The following is a 19,811-nucleotide window of genomic DNA, read 5'->3' as shown; positions in this document are numbered from 1 at the left end:
TTCTCTTTTTAATTTCAAGGTAAGGAAATTTTAAATACTACACTACAAAATACCCTGAAGAATATCCCAATTAATAGCCATGCAGTCATTATTAATAAACTTCGTTCAATAACTATTTATTCAAAATTAAGATGTCCTAAATATGTTGTAAATTAACAAGATTTTTTTAAACGGAACAAAAAAAAAGTGACAGGGTTGCATTTTCTTATGTTTTATCGCACCGTGAATTCGCCAAAAATATTTCCACTGCTCATGGTCAGAGCAGTGTTATTCCTGTTTCTACATCCTCATCAGCGTGCGCTGATCTGTCTCTTGTAAACAACATCAGACGATCTTAAATTCGTGTTATGTAATTTTGTCGTAGCTGTTTTCACATTCTAGCTTTTTAGTATAACTGTATATTTTAAGATGGCTTCTTTGAATCCATCATTGTTTGTTCGAAATATCTGCAAATTTTCTTCTTTCAATTCTCTATATTTGAATATAAGAAGTTTATCTTCTGGTAGCAAGGGTAAGCCACCTTTCGTTTTAATCAGCTGTGTTACAAATCTGTTTTATGATGTTTTGACCCTTTTTCTGAAATTATTTATATGCAAAGGTTTTTATGGGATTATTTATACTGTAGAGAAAACATATCATGCCTCTTACATATAAATATTATTCTTAGTTTTTCTCTGATTGTATTTTGACATGTCAATATTTCTTTTACACATGTCAAATTACTTTTTTAAATAACTTGCCATTGTCAAGATCCTAGTGTACTTCAACTGAATAAATCAAAAGTAGTGGATAAATATTAATGTTCTTATTGTGGAATTGAGTATTTTAATTCTGTGCTTTTGGGCAATTCTCCCAAAAGTGAACCAAACCTTCAAAAAATAAAATTCAAATTTTTTTTTTTTTATATATATAGATTAGTCAAACACGCAATCTGAGCTATTTAATTCATGTATTTTTTTTGTTTTTTAACAGTTTGTTTTTATATGTTCATGGAGGTCAAAAATAGTGCTTACAATATTGAAAAAATTTTGAATTCGTACATGTACACTTCCATAATGTCTGTAAACAAATATTCTACACTTTTATTCAATTTTTGGCTTTTCAAAGTAGCTACAGGTATATTTTTATTTAGTTTAAAAAAGGAAATTACTTTCATTTTAATTTTTTCAAATTGTAGTTTATGATTTTAGATATATCTTAAAGGGTGTCCCGTGCATCACATTAAAACTGCTATAAGTTTTACTAGCATTACTAATTTTTTTTCCAGACAGAAATAATTTCTAATCTACTTTGTACTTTTAAGAAGAAAAAAAAATTCTATTATTAAGACAAATTCATATTAATAATTTTTCAAACATTTAAATAAAATTTTAATAAATAATATTTTAAATTTGTCCTGTGCATCACACATCCTTATCCTGTGCATTGTTCATGTTAAAATAAGTGTTTTAAAAAGGGGAAAAATAAAAGACATTCAGAAATTTTTGGTGTTTACATATTTATTTATGTTAAATGATAAAAAAAAGGTTTTTAAAAAATACAATTTAATTGATTATTGTTACAAAAACATACATCATCTGTCTTTAATATAAATCTGCAAAACTGTAGTATCATCGTGAATTTCAGGAGCTTTTATTTTTTTTACTATGTTATTCTGTGTGTAGAACAGTTTGTCTTCATGTTTAGGCTATTTCCAATATGCACCATTTGTGCTCTTCGTCATCACAGGTACTTCAGTTTCTGCACCAATAATTTGAATTACCAGTCCAGGGTATTCCTTACCATCATAATTTACCAAGATCCAGTTTCCTATCTCTATGTTGGTATTACTATGAGATTATTCCTGCATAATTGGGTCAGCTACATTTAGGAAAAGGGATAGTCCATTATTTCATGTGCATTTCATTCCGAGTAATTTTGAAATGTTCAAAATAGGCACAGCATTAATCCATACATCATTATTTCGTGGAATATTTCTTTCTTCAACAAATAAAACTTTTGTTGCTGGCATTAAAACTTTTACCAGGTCGTAAAAATCAGAAGCAGATTGTACAATGTCAGAAGATGTTTGTTTGCTCATAACTTTTTGACGAACAAATGATTTTGCTCTTCCCCCTATACCACCCTTCCCATGGGAAGTGGCAAAATATTTCCAGCTAAATGTTTTCTGGTATTTAAGGCTAAGTTCTTGTAGAAAAAGAGACATAAATTTATTCTTGAATTCAGATGATGGGCCATCTGTCCAAATCACTTCTTCCGGTCATTTATTTTCATCTGAATTGGGTTCCAGTTCAGAATAAAGCAACTCAATAAATGCTCTGACTGATTTTTTTTTTTTTTTTTCCCCTTTCTCTCTTGCATCGGAACAAATTAAAAACGTTGAGCAAATATCCTGAGAGAATGCAGCTGCTATGAATAAAGTCACACTGTTTCTAGACCAAAGAGCACTTTGAATTTCATTCTGATATTCACAGCTGTAATTCATAGCAAAGTCTAGCTGAAGAACTCTTACATTAGGATTTCTTTTATCATTCTGAAATTCTTCATTTTGAATTTGTTTAATATTTAAGTGGGAAGTAACTCACATCTTTCATAAAAATATTAAAAATGAAATGAGGCTTATATGAATATTAAAATAAATCATATTTTTAAACACATTTTTAGCTGATTTACTTTTTTAAACATTTCAAATTATGCATACACTAGTGCCATCTACTGGCAGTTATTTTATGTAAATAAATATCTGCATCATGTGAATACATTATTAGTATCTCACCTGTCATGTATTCTCTAAATATAACAACCTAAATATATTGAGAAATGTTATAAATCTCAGGTGTGTGCAAACAAATCACACTTGTCCCGTGCATCACATTTGTTTGTCCCATGCATCACAGCCAAAAAATCAACATAAACTATTAATTAAATTTTATATTTACTTAATATTGAGTACCACATCAATCTACTGATTGTTCTTTCATTAAAAAAAATTTATAGTCAGTAAATCCAAGAAACATCACAGAAATTAACATTAATACCAGTATGATCAGAAATTCTGATTTTTTGTGAATCCCGTGCATCACGCGTGCATTTTAATTTTTTTTGTTTGTTTAATTTTGAAATGTAGAAAAAAAATTGCATATTATTTTGAAGTGCAAGTTAAGGGCTTATACCTCATAATTTTCAAAACATTGAATTACCTTAATTTCAGTAAAATTTATTGATTTAAACACATGTAAATGTCCCGTGCATTACGTAAGAATCGCCCTTTTTAATATTTGATTGAAAGAAGTGTATGATATTTTCTTTTGTTAAATATTTTTATTTAGATCTGTGTTATTATTTACAGTTAGAGGCTGTTGTTTCTAAAAAAATATTGAAAGAAAATAATGTGCTTGAAGGAAAATAAATATAAAATTCATTTTTAATTCAGTTTTTCATGAATAAAGTTTATTTATGTACTTTCTTTTCCATTCTAAATTTTATACTTTTTTAATTGGGGATTAATGTTTGTTACAGTAACTTTTGATTGGAAAGATGCTTTATCTTTACAAAGTAAATTGACTGAAGAAGAAATTATGATCGCAGAGCAATTTAAATCATACTGTCAAGAAAAATTGATGCCTAGAATATTAATGGCTAATAGAAATGAAGGTAAGATGAGCAATAATTGTGATTTAGCTATGGTGTTTTTATAGATTAATGTCATAGTTTTAAATTTCAATTCTATAGATATTTTTCTATGTTATAAAATAAATTTTATAGAAGAATTACTTTTGTATATTAAAAATCTACTGATTTATTATTATATGATTTTGGTTTTATTAAATCTTTTTATGGTTTTGTAGCTAATCTTTCAAAAATAACTGTAACATCAGAATCTCATTGGATCTGGATATTCTTTAGCTATATTTAAATTTTGGACTACTTTAAATAAAATCAAAGATATTATTCACTGAATATTTTGTTTCATTTCTTTATGACATCTTGCAAATTTTTGGGATATTACAGTTAACTCTACTTAATGTATTTTAGTAAATGATCTTAAAAAATATTTGTTTTCATTTGAAAAACAATTTTAGTTATAATCAACTCTTCCCTTAGTGTAGTGTCCAGTCTCTTACAACATATTTTCTCTTTTTATTAATATATCATCAAGTAATATTATTCCTATTTTCTATCATAAATCTTATTCAGCATATGTTTAAAAGCCAAATCACTTTCTGACAAACTAAAATTTTATCTACTAAGACTTATCTGTTCAGATCTTACAAACCAGTCTTTTAAGACACAGTGTACTATTTTAGTTTTGCAAGAGTATTTCAAAATAATTCAAATATTATTAATTAAGAGATGTTTATTCTGACAAATGGAATAAGGTGAAGTAACCTTTAATATAATTAATTAAAATAACCTTTCATAAAAATTATAAAAATTTGCAATGAAACATTTTCATTGATATTGTAATTATTATTACATCATTTGTTATGAAAACAGATTAATATTTTGTGAGTGTCAGGAGCAATTTTAAACAATGATATGGGACTAAGGAGAGATATTAATTATTTCAGTGCCAGACCTAAAGCACATCATGGGGGAAAAAATCTTAATTTGTTAATGTCATTTTTAAAATTAATTCTAATAACAGTATAAAAAAATAAAAGCCTTCTGCAAACATTATATTAACTACACTGATAATGAGTGTGAATGAAAGAGACTTTTAAATGATTTCTTTTAACACATTCTCTTTTAAAAAATAAATCCGCTAATCATTTTTTTAAGAACTTCGATATGAGATGGATTATTTCATTAACATTTAGCTTTATGTACATCGAAATATGAACTTAAATATTTTTGTCGTATTTAAGATATTTTTTTCCATAAAAATATAACTGTAATAATATATTTGTACTCTGTTTTTTTAAATAAAATTTTATATCGATATTTTTGGATTCAGCTTGGTTTAACATTGTTTTGGATATTGTGTGTTGGGAAGGGGTGGTGGAACTTAGTATAATATGAATGCCATTGAAAAAATAATGCAGTACTGTAAATTTAAAAAAAATCATTAACCAGAAAGATCTGGTTTTTATAGCTCTGTTTCAACTAAATGAGTGTAATATGAATGCTATTGAAAAAATAATGCAATACATAAAATTTAATACAATTTAAAAAAACATATACCAGAAAGATGATCTGGTTTTTATAGCTCTGTTTCAACTAAATGAGTGTAATATGAATGCTACTAAAAAATAATGCAATACATACAATTTAAAAAAACATATACAAGAAAGATTATCTGGTTTTTATAGCTCTGTTTCTACTAAATGAATTGCTGATTTCATTTTTTTTAAATAAGATTCTATTTCCATAATCATTTTTTGTCAATAATTATTATTGACCGTTTTTTTTTGTTTTTTTTTCACCGTTGTCAATGGATAGAGTGTTGTATTAAAGAGAAATTGTTGTTTTAATGAATTTCTTTTATGAAATTTTTATCAGATATTCAGGTAAAATTGATCAGATATGGCAACTTTTTATTTATTTGCGTGTGTGTCTGTCCAGATCATAGCTGTAATATTCTGAAATTGCTAATAAAGTTACAGAGAGTAATCTTTATAGTTCTTTTGGGGTACTTTCTAAGTATGCTAAGTTCACTCAATTTCTACCCATGTTTCTAAATTGATTTTGATTCTTGAGTTGATTATGAAAGCATGAAGAATTATTTCATAAGATTAAATTGAATGTATTATCATTGAAAGTCAACAGTGCTGCTTTTAGATTTAGGGACTTAAATACAAATATGTTACAGAACATGCAATAAATAGAAAAATGAACAAATTTTGAAATATCTAATCTTGAACATGTATATACATGTATATTTATTTCTATCTAAATAATAATATGTAACTTATAATACATTTATTTTAGTAAAAAAGAAAAATATATATAAATTTATTTTCCTTTTTTTTTATCTCACAAATTTATCTATTATGACACTTAATTTTAAATCTTTGCACAATTTATTTTTAGTAGAGAAAAATGTTGAATTGCATAATCTTTCTTGTGATATAATGGATTTAAGATATTAAGTATAGCATCTTAAGCTTTGAAAACTTAATTCAGATTCCATGCAGATTATTTTATTTATTGATAAAATCATTTTAAATTTTACTAAAATTAGAAAATGCATTTCCTGTTAAATGAATATTTTTAAGAGAGTTATTGAGTTTTTATCTTTATCAATCGATGAGTGCTATTTTCTTAATGAAATTGAAAAATTTAGGAATTAAATTAAGAATCATCTTTCTTATGAAAAAAAATTAATTATTCATTTATAAGCAAACAAAAGATAAAAATTACTAAGTTCATTGTCATTTGCTGTTGGAAAATTCTAAATGATTAACTATAAAATGTATATTTTTTTATGTTGAAGTCTCTTATAATTATTATTGATTTTTAATGCAAGTAAATACAGTAAACTTTATATCTAAAAAAATTGTGAACTTGGGCAAACAAACAGGGAATAATTTAGAGATTCAACTATAATATTTTTTCATCTATGCATATGAGGCACCAGGCATATACCTTGTGGTTAAACCTTAAGGACAGTATTGAAAGCTAATTTTATATTAAATAGCATTTCTTTGACTTTGTGAGGCTTAATAAATCATAAGACTTTAATTTTTTTTTTTTTTTTTTTTTTTAGTTTTTGATAAAGAAATTATGAAAGAAATGGGTGCTGTTGGTGTTTTGGGACCTACTATTAAAGGGTATGGCTGTGCTGGAGTATCATCAGTTGCTTATGGATTAATTGCAAGAGAGTGTGAAAGGTAATACTTTCCAATTTTTTTTATCTAAGATTTTTTTTAATAACCGATATAGAGCAAAATAAAAACTGTAACTTCAATTTTTTATGTAGATGCTGTTGTTTTTTGTTTTTTTTTTGTTTGTTTTTTCAAAAAAAAAAAGAGATTATAGTATTGTTTGACATTATATCATTGGAAGTGATTACATCCCCCCCCCAATATTTATTGAATTTTAAATGTTCAAGGAGAGAGAAATTTCAATTCTCAAAAAGATTTGGGTTCCACTATCCCTTATTACAGCAAATATGTTATAATGAAATAAGTGTATAGGAAAACCAAAAATCCGATGATGAAAGTACTTTAAAAAAATTATTTTAAACTTATCAAATTATTTAAAATCCTAATTTGTAACCAATGCGTTATTTACTGTTATTATTATTTGAAAAAAAATTACAGGTACTAAATTGTTGCAATATGAGTCATCAGTAGGTGCTTATATCCATAATACTTGCTAGAATATTGCATTGTCACATTGTTGCTTCTTTATTGGTTTGAATTCAGATGATTTCTAAATCCTCTTTTTTCTCTCAAATGATTATCACTAGAAAAACAATAACTATAATGTAGAAGGTATATATCCTTTTGTAAATATAAATAGAAAAAAAAATGTTGAATATGACATCAATCTCAAACACTTGGATTCTAAAATAATGATTTGAAATCAAATTGGTTTAATAAAATAATTTTTTTTTCTTGTTGCTTCAAATATAAATATTGATTATTTGAAAGTAGTTGATCTCTTTTTACACTGCTAAGCTACTGAATACTTAATACTGTTTATCTTATTACTTTAAAATATTATAATGAACTTTGTATATTAAGGGCATTTTTTATATTTAATCTAATCTCTGGAGTAAAAATATTTTATTTTGGGAATTTTAAGAGTCTGCATGAATAATCTGCTTTTGAAATGAATATGTAAAACAGGATTACTTAAAAGTTAATACTGGAGCATTAAATTATCATCAAATCGGAACAATTTGTATCAAATTATTTCAACTATTAGAATTGTAAATATAATTTTACTTATCATGAATTAACTGTAATTTTGTTAAGAAGAAAAAAGAATTTCATTATTCTGTTGTGAATTTTATATAGCAACCCATGCATTTTGAAGGGATGAATGGCTGGAACTTTATAAACATCTATATAATCTTTATAAACATTTAGTGTGCACATTTATAATATTGTTAGTTTATATTTGCATATATATATATATATATATATATATATATATATGACTCAGTTGTTGTTACTTATGGCACTTGCCACGGACAAGCCTGTTGTTCGAAGACAACCGATTTAAGCCTAAGGGGGAGCGCCTCTTGTTTTTATCGTATAGCCAACTAGGGCCAAGAGTACGACTTAATTACACACACACATCACAACCCTTTTATGGGGCGGGCTTCATTCTCGCATTTCATTCACTCATCCACAGATCGTAATTTAGACCTGAATCGAAGAACGATCACCCCTGATCCAGTACCCCCAGTGATATTACTCTAAACATGGAGGACTTTGTGACCACGACAGATTTATACGCGCGTCAGTCACCAAGCACGTGGGGAATCTTCGGCTGGGGGGGGTTGAACTCGCAACCTAAGGGACGCGAATCCAATGCTCTACCAACCAGGCTATCCCGACCCTGTATGACTCAGTTAAGAGTTGATGCATCGCCATACTGATCATTCTATAAAACTTTACAATAATGAATGTTAATGTTGCTAACTCTAAAATGATAAATAAAACAAAGATTATAGATAGTCTACATGTTCAGTTAGTCTTTCATACCAATACCCCACTTAACAAGTTCGATGCTGAGCAAAAGATGGAAATTTAAGAGAGAGAGTATATTCTTGCAAGTCTTTGCGCAAGAGGTGAGGACCTTTGCTATTTGTCATGGTCTCCTAAATCTTGATCTATAGTTAACCTGCTCCTTTGAGTAACAGAAAGGTTGATTAATTGATAACAATCATGGTTATAATCTTCATTTAGAGAATATCTTGAACCTGAAATTAAAGTAAATATTACTTCCTTTTTGTTGTTGAATTCCAGATTTTTGCATTTCATTTATGTAACACTTTTTCCCTTCATTTAAATTTACAATGTAATGCATGTGACCAGATTTTGAGTTATGATTCCAAACAAGTTTGTTGTTGATGAAAAACTTTGTTTTTACTTTCTCTCCTCCACTTTAAGTATTCATGTATGAGACTTGATCTTTTGATCAGATTTTCTTTTATAATATTTAAACACTGTATCATTGATGTGGATCTGGAGATTTAAATACTTTTCTGCTAGTGATTTGCCATTTGCTTAAGGAGTAGTAATCAATATAAAAAAAAAAGAATTGTTTTTTGTAAATGAGTGAAGCAGTATATCCATAACATTATATTTTAAATGGTCTACTTTTTTTATTTTATTTATTTATTTATTTTTTGTGAAAATGAAATGAAAATATTCAATGAAAAAATTATATATTTGACTATTTAAACCAAGGATCTGTGTCATAGTTATAAGATTCTAATTTTTGGAAAATTACTAAAATTGATACATTTTTAAAGAAATTAATAACTTATTACTTTATTCACATTTAGTTGTACAATTTTTTTTTTATTTCTACATTTATTAATAATATTTAGTCATTTCCAATTAATAATGAATGCTAACATAATTTTAGATACTGTTACATTATTTAATAATTTATTAATTGCTTAAATAAGCTTAAGGAATTTCTTATTAATCATAACAATAAGTCTTAATATCCGTGCTTTGTCTGAATAAGAATTATATATAATCACATTTGCTGAAATGGAAGTTTGATTTGCAGAATCCTTATATAATTATTCATGTTCCAAAGTTAAATTATGAGGCCTATCCAAAAATAACCCTCTCGTAGCTTCAAAAGGAAATCAAGCAAACAAAATCATATAATATTTTCCTGAAATATCATTGTTTTTAATTAATAACATGGTGAAAACATGCTAATGGATTGTGGATTAAAAATCAGTATTAGGTTTCTTTTTCAAAATTAATACTTGATTACTGAAATATAAAATCTATAGAAGAGTCTTTTGCTACTATTTAATGTCTCAAAACTATTTAAAAAAATTATAAAAAGCTCTATTTGTGTATATATGTTATAATATTTTGGTTTTCAATAATTAGCTATATCCATTGAATAGTTAAGTTTAGTGAATTTTAAGAAGGTAAAATGTTATATTCATTATATATCATTTTTTAAATAAAGAATTACCTAAAATGTTCGTGTTTAATTGCATAGAATAATGTATTTTAAAGTTACGCAAAGGTTATATTGTAAGTAATACTAACACATAATTTACAATAATTTTGCACTGTAACTTGAAGGCAAACAAATACCTACCTCTGAAAAGCTACCTCACCAATAAAAAAGTCTAAGAGCAACAGATTTATTAGACACTATTTACACTTAAACCTCTTGTAGTCCATTCTGGTACCAAAACCTTGACTCGGCCACAAAGTGGCATTGTACCTCTTACATCTTCTTGATCTTAACAATAATATTTTTTTCTTTGTATTGTTAATTCGGTATATTTATACTGTATTTAATGCCATGTATTTTAATATGAGACATAACAAATTTTATTCTTTTGTATAATGAAAGATTTTATACTTAATTTGAGCACCCCTTTTTTTCTCTTCTACCTTCAGGGTTGATAGCAGTTATCGTTCAGCAATGAGTGTACAGTCTTCTTTGGTGATGTATCCTATATATGCTTATGGAAATGAACAGCAAAAAGAAAAATACTTGCCAAAATTAGGTTAGATTTATTTTAGAATATCTTTTTAACATAAATATAACATAGTCGTAAATTTTTTTAAAAATACATTGCATTTTGTTTATATATTTCTATAAAAAAAAGCTTACTTATTTTAATTTTTATCACATTTAATAATTCTTTATATGGTTAACTCTCAAATTTATTTCATCTTTGACCTTCTTCAAACACATCAGATTGCAATTTTTTTTAAATTTACCTTTTAAAATATGGAGAAAATTTATATTTTACTTAGTAGATAAAAAAAATCCTGTTATTCTTTTGATAATTCAATATTGTATCATATATTAACATATGACCACATTTTTTGTTCATTATGTTTTTCATTGTGACACTTATAATTTTGTGCATAAATGTTTCCTTTTCTAATTTTATTTTTCTTTTCCTCAATATTTTAATATATATTTTTATATTTTTTTTAGCAAAAGGTGAACTTATTGGTTGTTTTGGCCTCACGGAGCCAGATCATGGCAGTGATCCAGGTGGAATGGAGACAAATGCTGTTTATAATTCTCAGAATAAAACATTTACACTTAATGGTTCAAAAACTTGGTATGAATTATCAGACTTATCTTATGTGTATATTATGTTTTTAACTATTACTTTTCTGATTTGATTTATGAATCCCTGAGCACATTACTTTTTCATGTGAATTTCTGGTTTCATTTGAATGTATTTGAAATATATATAAAAAACAGAATAACAAAAGGTAAAACAATTCAGTTAACACATTAGTCACACCATCAAGGGTGATCTTATATGTATATTATGTTTTTAACTATTACTTTTCTGATTTGATTTATGAATCCCTGAGCACATTACTTTTTCATCTGAATTTCTGGTTTCATTTGAATGTATTTGAAATATATATAAATAACAGAATATCAAAAGGTAAAACAATTCAGTTAACACATTAGTCACACCATCAAGGGATAAAATCATTGCAAAACATTTAACAAAAGATTGTTTTCTGCATGCAGTATCGAGCAATAGAATTAAAAATATTATTCTCACCCTAGTGCTACAATAGGCTATTGTGAAGGAAGTTTAATGTATATCATTAAAAGAATGAAACAGCAGTATAAACATAATTCTTTATGTACTGGTCAAAAGTACATTGATGTACATTAATTAGATGTTTACAGTGTATCAACTTATAAGATATTGTTGGTGAGGGAAGGTTGATGAAGCTATTATATGCATATGATAAAGATTCCTTGATGATGTAGTGATTGCATTGTTCAACTGTTTATTTCTGCATCTGTTATTGATTAATTATTTACTTTTTTTTTTCGACATTCCTTGAATTGTAGCATTTTGCACACTAATTGGTTTTATATATCAATTCCCCACCCCCTTTGTTCATGGAGTTGGTTGAGTTTTTTCATCTTTCTTCTTTATTCCAATTTATTTTTGAATGTTTGGATTCACTGATCCTATTTTTTTTATTTTCAGAGTATTTTTTTCATGTTGTTCACAAAACTAATTCCAATTTTATCTGCTTATGAATTGCATTTATCACATTTTATTAATTTATATAGAACTAATTTTTAAAATAACAGTATGATAAATTTTTTGTATCTTGTAGGAGTTATTCAGACATTTTTGAAACATTATTACTTTTGATTCTGTTGCATTTTAACACAAAATAGTTTTATGATAAAATACAAACAGATGTTATAGTGTTGTTTTAAACAGTTTATGTACAACAGTGTAGATAAGATTTCAGAAACTTGTTCTCTTTCAACTCTTTTTCAGTGTTGTGGGAACACTTTATTATTATTATAACTGTGGAAAGCCCATTTTTATTTCAATTTAATTTTTGAAAAAGTGAGATATATGAATGAAATATTATTTAATATTGTCAGAAAAATTTACACTCAACAGAGCTATATTGACTATATCTTATACTAATACATTTCTATTATAGTATTTATAATAATAAAAATAAATCTATTCCAATAATATTAATTGTTGCATGCTACTGACTTCTAGCTATATTGACTATATCTTATACTAATACATTTCTATTATAGTATTTATAATAATAAAAATAAATCTATTCCAATAATATTAATTGTTGCATGCTACTGGCTTCTTAAAGTCAATTATTTATTATTAAAAAAATAAATACTTAAAAATTACTTATTATTACTAAAGCTTCTTTATAATTAAATTTGTGATGAAGTCATTGGCATAATTTCAAATAGAGAAAGCTGCCTGAGGTCTGTGGGAACCGCAGGAAAGTCATTTTTAAAAAATGCAACCTAGTTGCCAAAAAAATACAAATTAAATGAATTAATATTAACTTAATAAAACTTATTAAACATTTTGTGATCATAAGTGAATAACTTCCTATTTGTTTCATTATGTTCATTTAGTTATTATATTGTATATGATATTTGTACAGTATACATTGAGCATATGTTTAAGTAATATTGTGTACAAGCATGAATGTTGTACTATCATGAATTATAAATACAGTTTCATAAAAGGACTACAAATAAAAATAATAACTAGAAATAAATCAATTTCATGTTGATTATATTAAAAATGTATTGAAATCTGAAGCTAAGTTGGTCTGTTACAAGCTACTTAAAGGAGGGGGCTCCATTACTTAGCTCACTTACAGTCATAAAATACCTAAAATTGCTACTGCCAAAATTTATGAACCATGAATACTTATCATCCATCATTAATTGTAATCACAGTGATTACAATTAATCAGTGATTGTTTCTTTTTCATACATATTTCAGGAGCATTTGTCAAGACAAAAAGAATATTATCAAATCGCCACTTAATATTCATTATCGAAATACTTAATATTTCTATTATTGAAAATATGGATAGAAAAACCTTTTGAATATATTAATTGCTAGAGAAATAAGTCTTTGTACTTTCTAAAGATATTTGTGTGGTCTGCTCAAATGCTTGTTTTAATTGTTGAAAGACAGCATTAAAGTCATTCTTAATCTTCATTCCTATGTTCAATTTTTTTTCTGTTCTTTTCTAGGATTACAAATTCTCCAATTGCAGATGTGTTTATAATTTGGGCCAAATTAGATGGAAAAGTGAGAGGATTTATTTTGGAGAAAGGTATGAAGGGACTATCAGCACCAAAAATTCAAGGTAAATTTTCTCTACGAGCTTCTACCACTGGAATGATAGTAATGGAAGATGTGATTGTTCCTGAAGAAAATTTGCTTCCCAATGTGCAAGGATTGCAGGTTAAATATACTTAAATCCTTTGAATTCATTTAGAATAGTTACTAAATATGAGTTTACAGCAGTTACAGTTTTTAAATTTTTATAAAGAACTATAGTATTTTTAGCTAACATATTAACATAAAATGTAATTATATTTTAACACATAAATTAATGATGGAAGAATAATAAGAGACCTTTTTTTCTCTCATATTATATTAAATTTATATTGAAAAGGCAAAAAAAAAAAAAAAAAAAACTGAGTATATTGTTAGGAGAGTTCTCCCCCCCCCCTTACACAAGAAAAATGCAAAGTTTTGCACATAACTGGTAGTGTGTGAATTGCATGCTTAATATGTACTGACTTGTCATAGAGATGAAAAGAGAAATCTGAAGGGTTTCCCCCTCCCCATTCGTGACGATGCTGATGTAAAATTTATTGAAAATTGCAATTTAAAACAAAATGATTGTTGAAAGTAATTTTGTTTTAAAAAAGGTTTTCAATTGCAAGCTAATTCTTGAGCAAATTGTTTGTTTCCTAAATAGAAATTGTGGAATGGCAACTTACATACAAATATATTTTTATATACAAAGAAATCATTAGTTTCCTTCATAACAATTTAGCGCATATTAAAACTGATTTTTGTTGAATATTTTAACATCATTGTTATGTTTTAATATTCTTCAACACAATCTGATATACTGTGTAAATTTGACAACCATTAATCTCTTTCTTTCATTTCCTATGATATGTGAGGTAAATTATGCTTTAAAAGAAAGCAGTTATAATATATTACTTTTAGATTTTTAAAAATATTATTTTATCTTATTTTTTCCAAGAAATATTTATTTTTTCTCAATTATATCTTTTTGAGTGATGACATTTCATTTAGTTATGTGGAGAATAGATTTTTTTTAAAAAAAATTATAAAATTAAAAATTAAGCAGCATGAAAATTTTCATTTTTTTATTAGAAATTATTTTATTGAAGAAGTTAATGTTTTAATTTCACTCTCTTAAACTCCTATTTTGGAGGGAAAGGGTAATAAATCTTAAGTATTTCAAGTATTTTTGATTATGATGGCAATTTTCTTCCTGCTTTTATAATTATGTATATATTTTACTAGTTCTTTAATATTTCATTAGTACCTTATCTGATATTAAATACTAATGCTATATTAGTTCTATTTTTTGAATTAAAATATTAAGGACTTATTTCTTTAAATGACATAATATTAAGGATATTTCTTTAAATGACAGATATATGATATATCTGTTAACTTTTAGCATAACTTTACTGTAATTTGTTTCTGTTTTCTTGTAGCATTTGAAATAAGACACAAAATATTTGAATATTTTTGAAAACAAAATCTGAACTTTTTTTGCATTCATCTAATGGTATTCTGTTATTTGTTGGATGCATCACTACCACTATATCACTATATTTATGATACTTTATTTGTGTATAATATGATTTTTGTCATATTTTAGAAATTATATATATTTTTAAAAAAATATCTAAAAGTGAAGCTTTTTATTTTAATATATTGAATAAGAAGTTAATATTTTTCCTTTAATTATTTTCTGCTTAATTCGTTATATGCTGATTGTACTTAAAAATATCGTTTAAATCGTACCGATATCTTCATAATATGACCATTTTCAAAAGAATATAAAAAGTATATTTTCTACATCAAACAGTATGTATCAGCTAAAGGCAGGAGTTAAATCTTTAATTATTAGTTGCTTTAATTAATTTAAAGAGCCCCTTTCCTCTTTTGGGGGGGGGGTCATTCTGCATCAAAACTTATGATGTAAAAAAAGAAAAAAGGTAATTAAATAATTTGGTAAATAAAAGATAAATTCCAATTGATTGTGTGGTGAAATTCTATTGTTTATTTTTTAGGGTCCATTTGGTTGCTTAAATAATGCAAGATTTGGTATATCATGGGGAGCTTTAGGAGCAGCTGAATTCTGCTTTGAAACAGCCAGAAATTATGTTTTAGATAGGTGAGTTTATTTGCAAATTTTTCTCCATAACGTGAATTGTATTGCATAACATTTTAAATATGTTTAGTTGTATATTTAATTTCTGAAACTATTTTTTTCATTAAATTGTTCATTATAATTATCTTAATTTGTTGTTTTTTCTTACATTTACTTTAAATGGTATTGTATAATACCATTCTGATGAAAGTAATGCCATTTTTAAATTTCTAGAACAATACTGTTCCAAAATGTCATTGGCATTCATATTTTCCAGCAATGCAATCTGACAACCAAATAGTAATTCTCAACTTGTTAGTAAATGAGGAAATACTATATTTGGTAGTTGCAATATAGTTCAATATTGATATAAGTTCTGAGATTTCACTTTCTGGATTTAGTTAGGAGTATGTTTGCAACAATTATTCACCATTGTTTGCAGTAGATTTCTATACTTCCTTGAAGTACCACAGATTTTGTGATACACAATTTAGTGAACATGATTTTCATATATTTGATGTAAAGTGGAACTATAATGATTTTGACAGCTAGTGAAAAATTGTTAACTTTCTCCTGACATAAATCAGGAAAGTAACATCTAATTCCTTCAAACTTTTTGCCCCATTTTTATCTTAACTACTTTGTAGCCTGCTTTACCATTAATAAGTTGTTGAAATTTTTGTTGGGTCACCTGATAGAATTATTAAAAAATGCAGATATCATTCACAATTATTTTAAGAAAACTTTTGTGCATTTTTGTTATTAAATACTATTCCATCACTTTTGTAAACATGAAGGAAAATAGATTAATTTATATTTGATGTGCTTGTCGATTAATCATAGGACCATTTATTCTAATTAGTAAGATAAATCAGAATCTGTGTAATTGTGCATTTATTTTAAATATTCAAGTATTTCTATTTCATATCAAGTTCTTGCTGTTAATTGTAAATTTTCAAATACCTCAGTAAAAAAAAAAGCTGCTGTATTTTATTTTACAACAACTTATATATTTTATTTAGAATAAATTCTTATATGATAAACTTCTTTTTTTATCATTTTTTAATTAAAATTTTTAATCTTAGAAATTATAAAATTGACTTTGAAAATCAGATTGTCATTGAAGAAAACAATTATTGTCAACTGCTAAAAAAATTGAATTTCCTTTTTCCTGTAGAAAGCAATTTGGTAATCCACTTGCAAAAAATCAGTTGATTCAAAAGAAACTGGCTGATATGATTACAGAGATATCAATAGGTTTACAGGCTTGTTTACAAGTAGGAAGACTGAAGGATGAGGGAAAGTAAGTATTAAAAAAATAGTTTTTCTTTTTCAATTTATTGAAATTTTCCTTCTAACCAATTGTTCTAAAGAAATTAATGTGTGTGACAATATATGGAATATTTCCTCTTATATGGAATGGATAATCATATGCTTAAAATGGTTAAAAATAACTCAATAAAGATTTTATCTTTAATTGTTTGAAGAGATTAAAGATAAATTCATAAGATCTTATCTTTAATTATTTAAAATAATTAAAAAAATCTGCAAATATTCTATTAATTTTTTTAAAAATATTTACATTTATTGGATAAATTACATTATTAGATCACTAGTTTTTCTGAAGAAATAAAAGCATCTTATGTTAATATGCATGCATATTTATAAATAAGGTTTAAATTATTTAAATCATAAGCAAAAAATTTAACTGTTTTGTTTTATTTAAAATAATTTATCATGCTCGCTAAAGCATGTAGTATCAAAATTAAATGCATTTTAAATTTGTTCTATATTTTTTTATTATTATTATTATTATTATTTTTTTTAATCTTATAGAGCACCCCCTGAAATGATTTCTCTTGTTAAAAGAAACTCATGTGGAAAAGCTTTAGACATTGCTCGAACTGCAAGAGATATGTTGGGTGGAAATGGTATTTCTGATGAATACCATATTATTCGACACTGCATGAATTTAGAAGCTGTTAATACATATGAAGGTATAAACTAATATTTTTTCATAGATTGTAACTAAAGTTAAGTGCTTATAAATCCAATTCACCCCCCACCCCCTAAAAACTGAGGGTGACAATGATCTAATGTTGAATCTTGGCTTTGTGATTGATAGATGATGGTTTAAGGCCAAGTTCCTCTAAAAGTTAATAATGTATATTGGCCTAGTGCATGTTAAACTTGCTGTTATAGGTAAAACATTTCATATTAGTATGGCATAAAAATTTGGCATATGGGTGTTGTCCAAAAGCTACTTTCATCATCATAATTCAAAATTACATGATCATCCTAAAATAATTATATTAACATTTTAAAGACTAAAATTAAATCCTTAAAAACTAATGAAAAACGTATAAGACTAGAGAATATTCAATTTCCATTTATTGCTTAAATATTTCTTTTTCCTCTAACTAAACTATTTTAATTTATACAAAATGTAACTATATATTTAAGAAATATTATCAAAATCTCCATAATTTGAAAAAGAAAATTTCTGTTAAATGCACGTTTTAATACCAATTATGCTGATTTAGAGGCGAGAAATATTTCTTCATCCTTAATCTGAAAATTTACAAAATTCAACTGAAGAAATTATGGCTTCTTTTTATAAAATTGTGCATATGTTGATCCACAGTACAATTATCAATAGATTATTATAAGATTATAGTTTTCTTAAAATTCTTTTATATTTGTATCTTCCATTATTTCTACTGATAATAAAGATGAGTGTGTTGATGTTCTACTGACTGAACCATTTAACATACGACAACCAAATTTGGTGCTGCTCAGTAGACATTTAAATTTTTAATAGTGCTATGTTATTCCGAGACTGGTTTCCATTAGAAGGGTATAAGCAGACCTTAATTAAGACAATACTGCTTTAATATCTGACAATTGATCATCTTTGAAACCAGCAAATCTCATATTTGATATTAGCTTGCTGTTTGTTAATATTTTATACCTTATTTTGAAATAAATGAAAGGTGAATTATATTTGGAATAAATTTTGCTTTGTTTGGCAAGTAAATGCATGAAACAACTAGATTGACAAAAGTCATTTGATTATAGATATTCATGTCTCCAAGAACTAGATATTTATTTATTGCAAAATCTTTCAGCATTCTGAGAACAACAGTCAGTGTTACTATATTCATTCATTACTAAGTCTTCAAGATAAACTTATAAGATTAATTGCAAGGAAAATGTAAAACATTTCTAAAATGACTTTTAAATTGAAAAAAAAAATATCCAGTATCTTTATAACTTCTTGTAATGGTTGTATTATAAACTCGTATACATATTATTTGGAATCCCGCAAACTTTTTTTTCCAATTAAAATAAGCAAAAAAAAAAAAAAAAAATCCAATTTATTGAATTAGTATTTACTGAAGATATTTTAAACAGTGGAAAACAATTCCCCTACCCCATTTTATTTTTAGTCTGTTCCACACAAATGAATTTACACATGCTTTAAAAAATTATATAATCATTTTTCTTCCTTTTTATTATTATATAAATAATTGACTGATGTGTTTATGCTGCAGAAAAAATATGTATTCTAGGTTTTTAAAAAATTTATTATTACAAAAATAATGAAGACGGAATTGACTTCAAAGCTTAATAATCTTTTCCATGTAATATTAAGAATTAGAAAAAGAAAAAAACTTCGGTTCAGATATTTAATTCATTTCCCTCTTTTTAGGCACTCATGATATACATGCTTTGATTCTGGGAAGAGCCATAACAGGATTGCAAGCATTCAAAGGTTAAGTTTTTCTATAAGAGGCTATTTACTTGAGATTTGTTATAAAAAATGAATTTATTTTATTACTGAATAAAAATATTTTTATTTATATCTTTCAATTTATAATTAATAATTTGGCATTCCTCATTATTGTTGAATTTTTGGATAATATTCCT

General features: G+C 25.9%; 1 protein-coding gene across 1 annotated transcript; it reads left to right on the top strand.

Annotated features, from left to right (window-relative positions):
- Positions 1 to 298: 298 nt before the first annotated feature.
- On the top strand, positions 299 to 19,744 carry LOC129983641 (glutaryl-CoA dehydrogenase, mitochondrial-like). Its single transcript, XM_056093187.1, has 10 exons — positions 299 to 511; positions 3,520 to 3,654; positions 6,710 to 6,833; positions 10,563 to 10,672; positions 11,113 to 11,242; positions 13,705 to 13,918; positions 15,802 to 15,905; positions 17,059 to 17,184; positions 17,718 to 17,878; positions 19,594 to 19,744. Exons 1-10 carry the CDS (start codon positions 409 to 411, stop codon positions 19,659 to 19,661), a joined length of 1,275 nt encoding a protein of 424 aa, XP_055949162.1. The 5' UTR covers positions 299 to 408; the 3' UTR covers positions 19,662 to 19,744.
- Positions 19,745 to 19,811: the final 67 nt, after the last annotated feature.

Source organism: Argiope bruennichi, chromosome 9 (genome assembly GCF_947563725.1).
Source record: "Argiope bruennichi chromosome 9, qqArgBrue1.1, whole genome shotgun sequence".
NCBI lineage: Eukaryota > Metazoa > Arthropoda > Arachnida > Araneae > Araneidae > Argiope > Argiope bruennichi.
The sequence above is the reverse complement of the archived record's forward strand: the minus strand, read 5'-3'. Positions and strand labels throughout refer to the sequence as shown.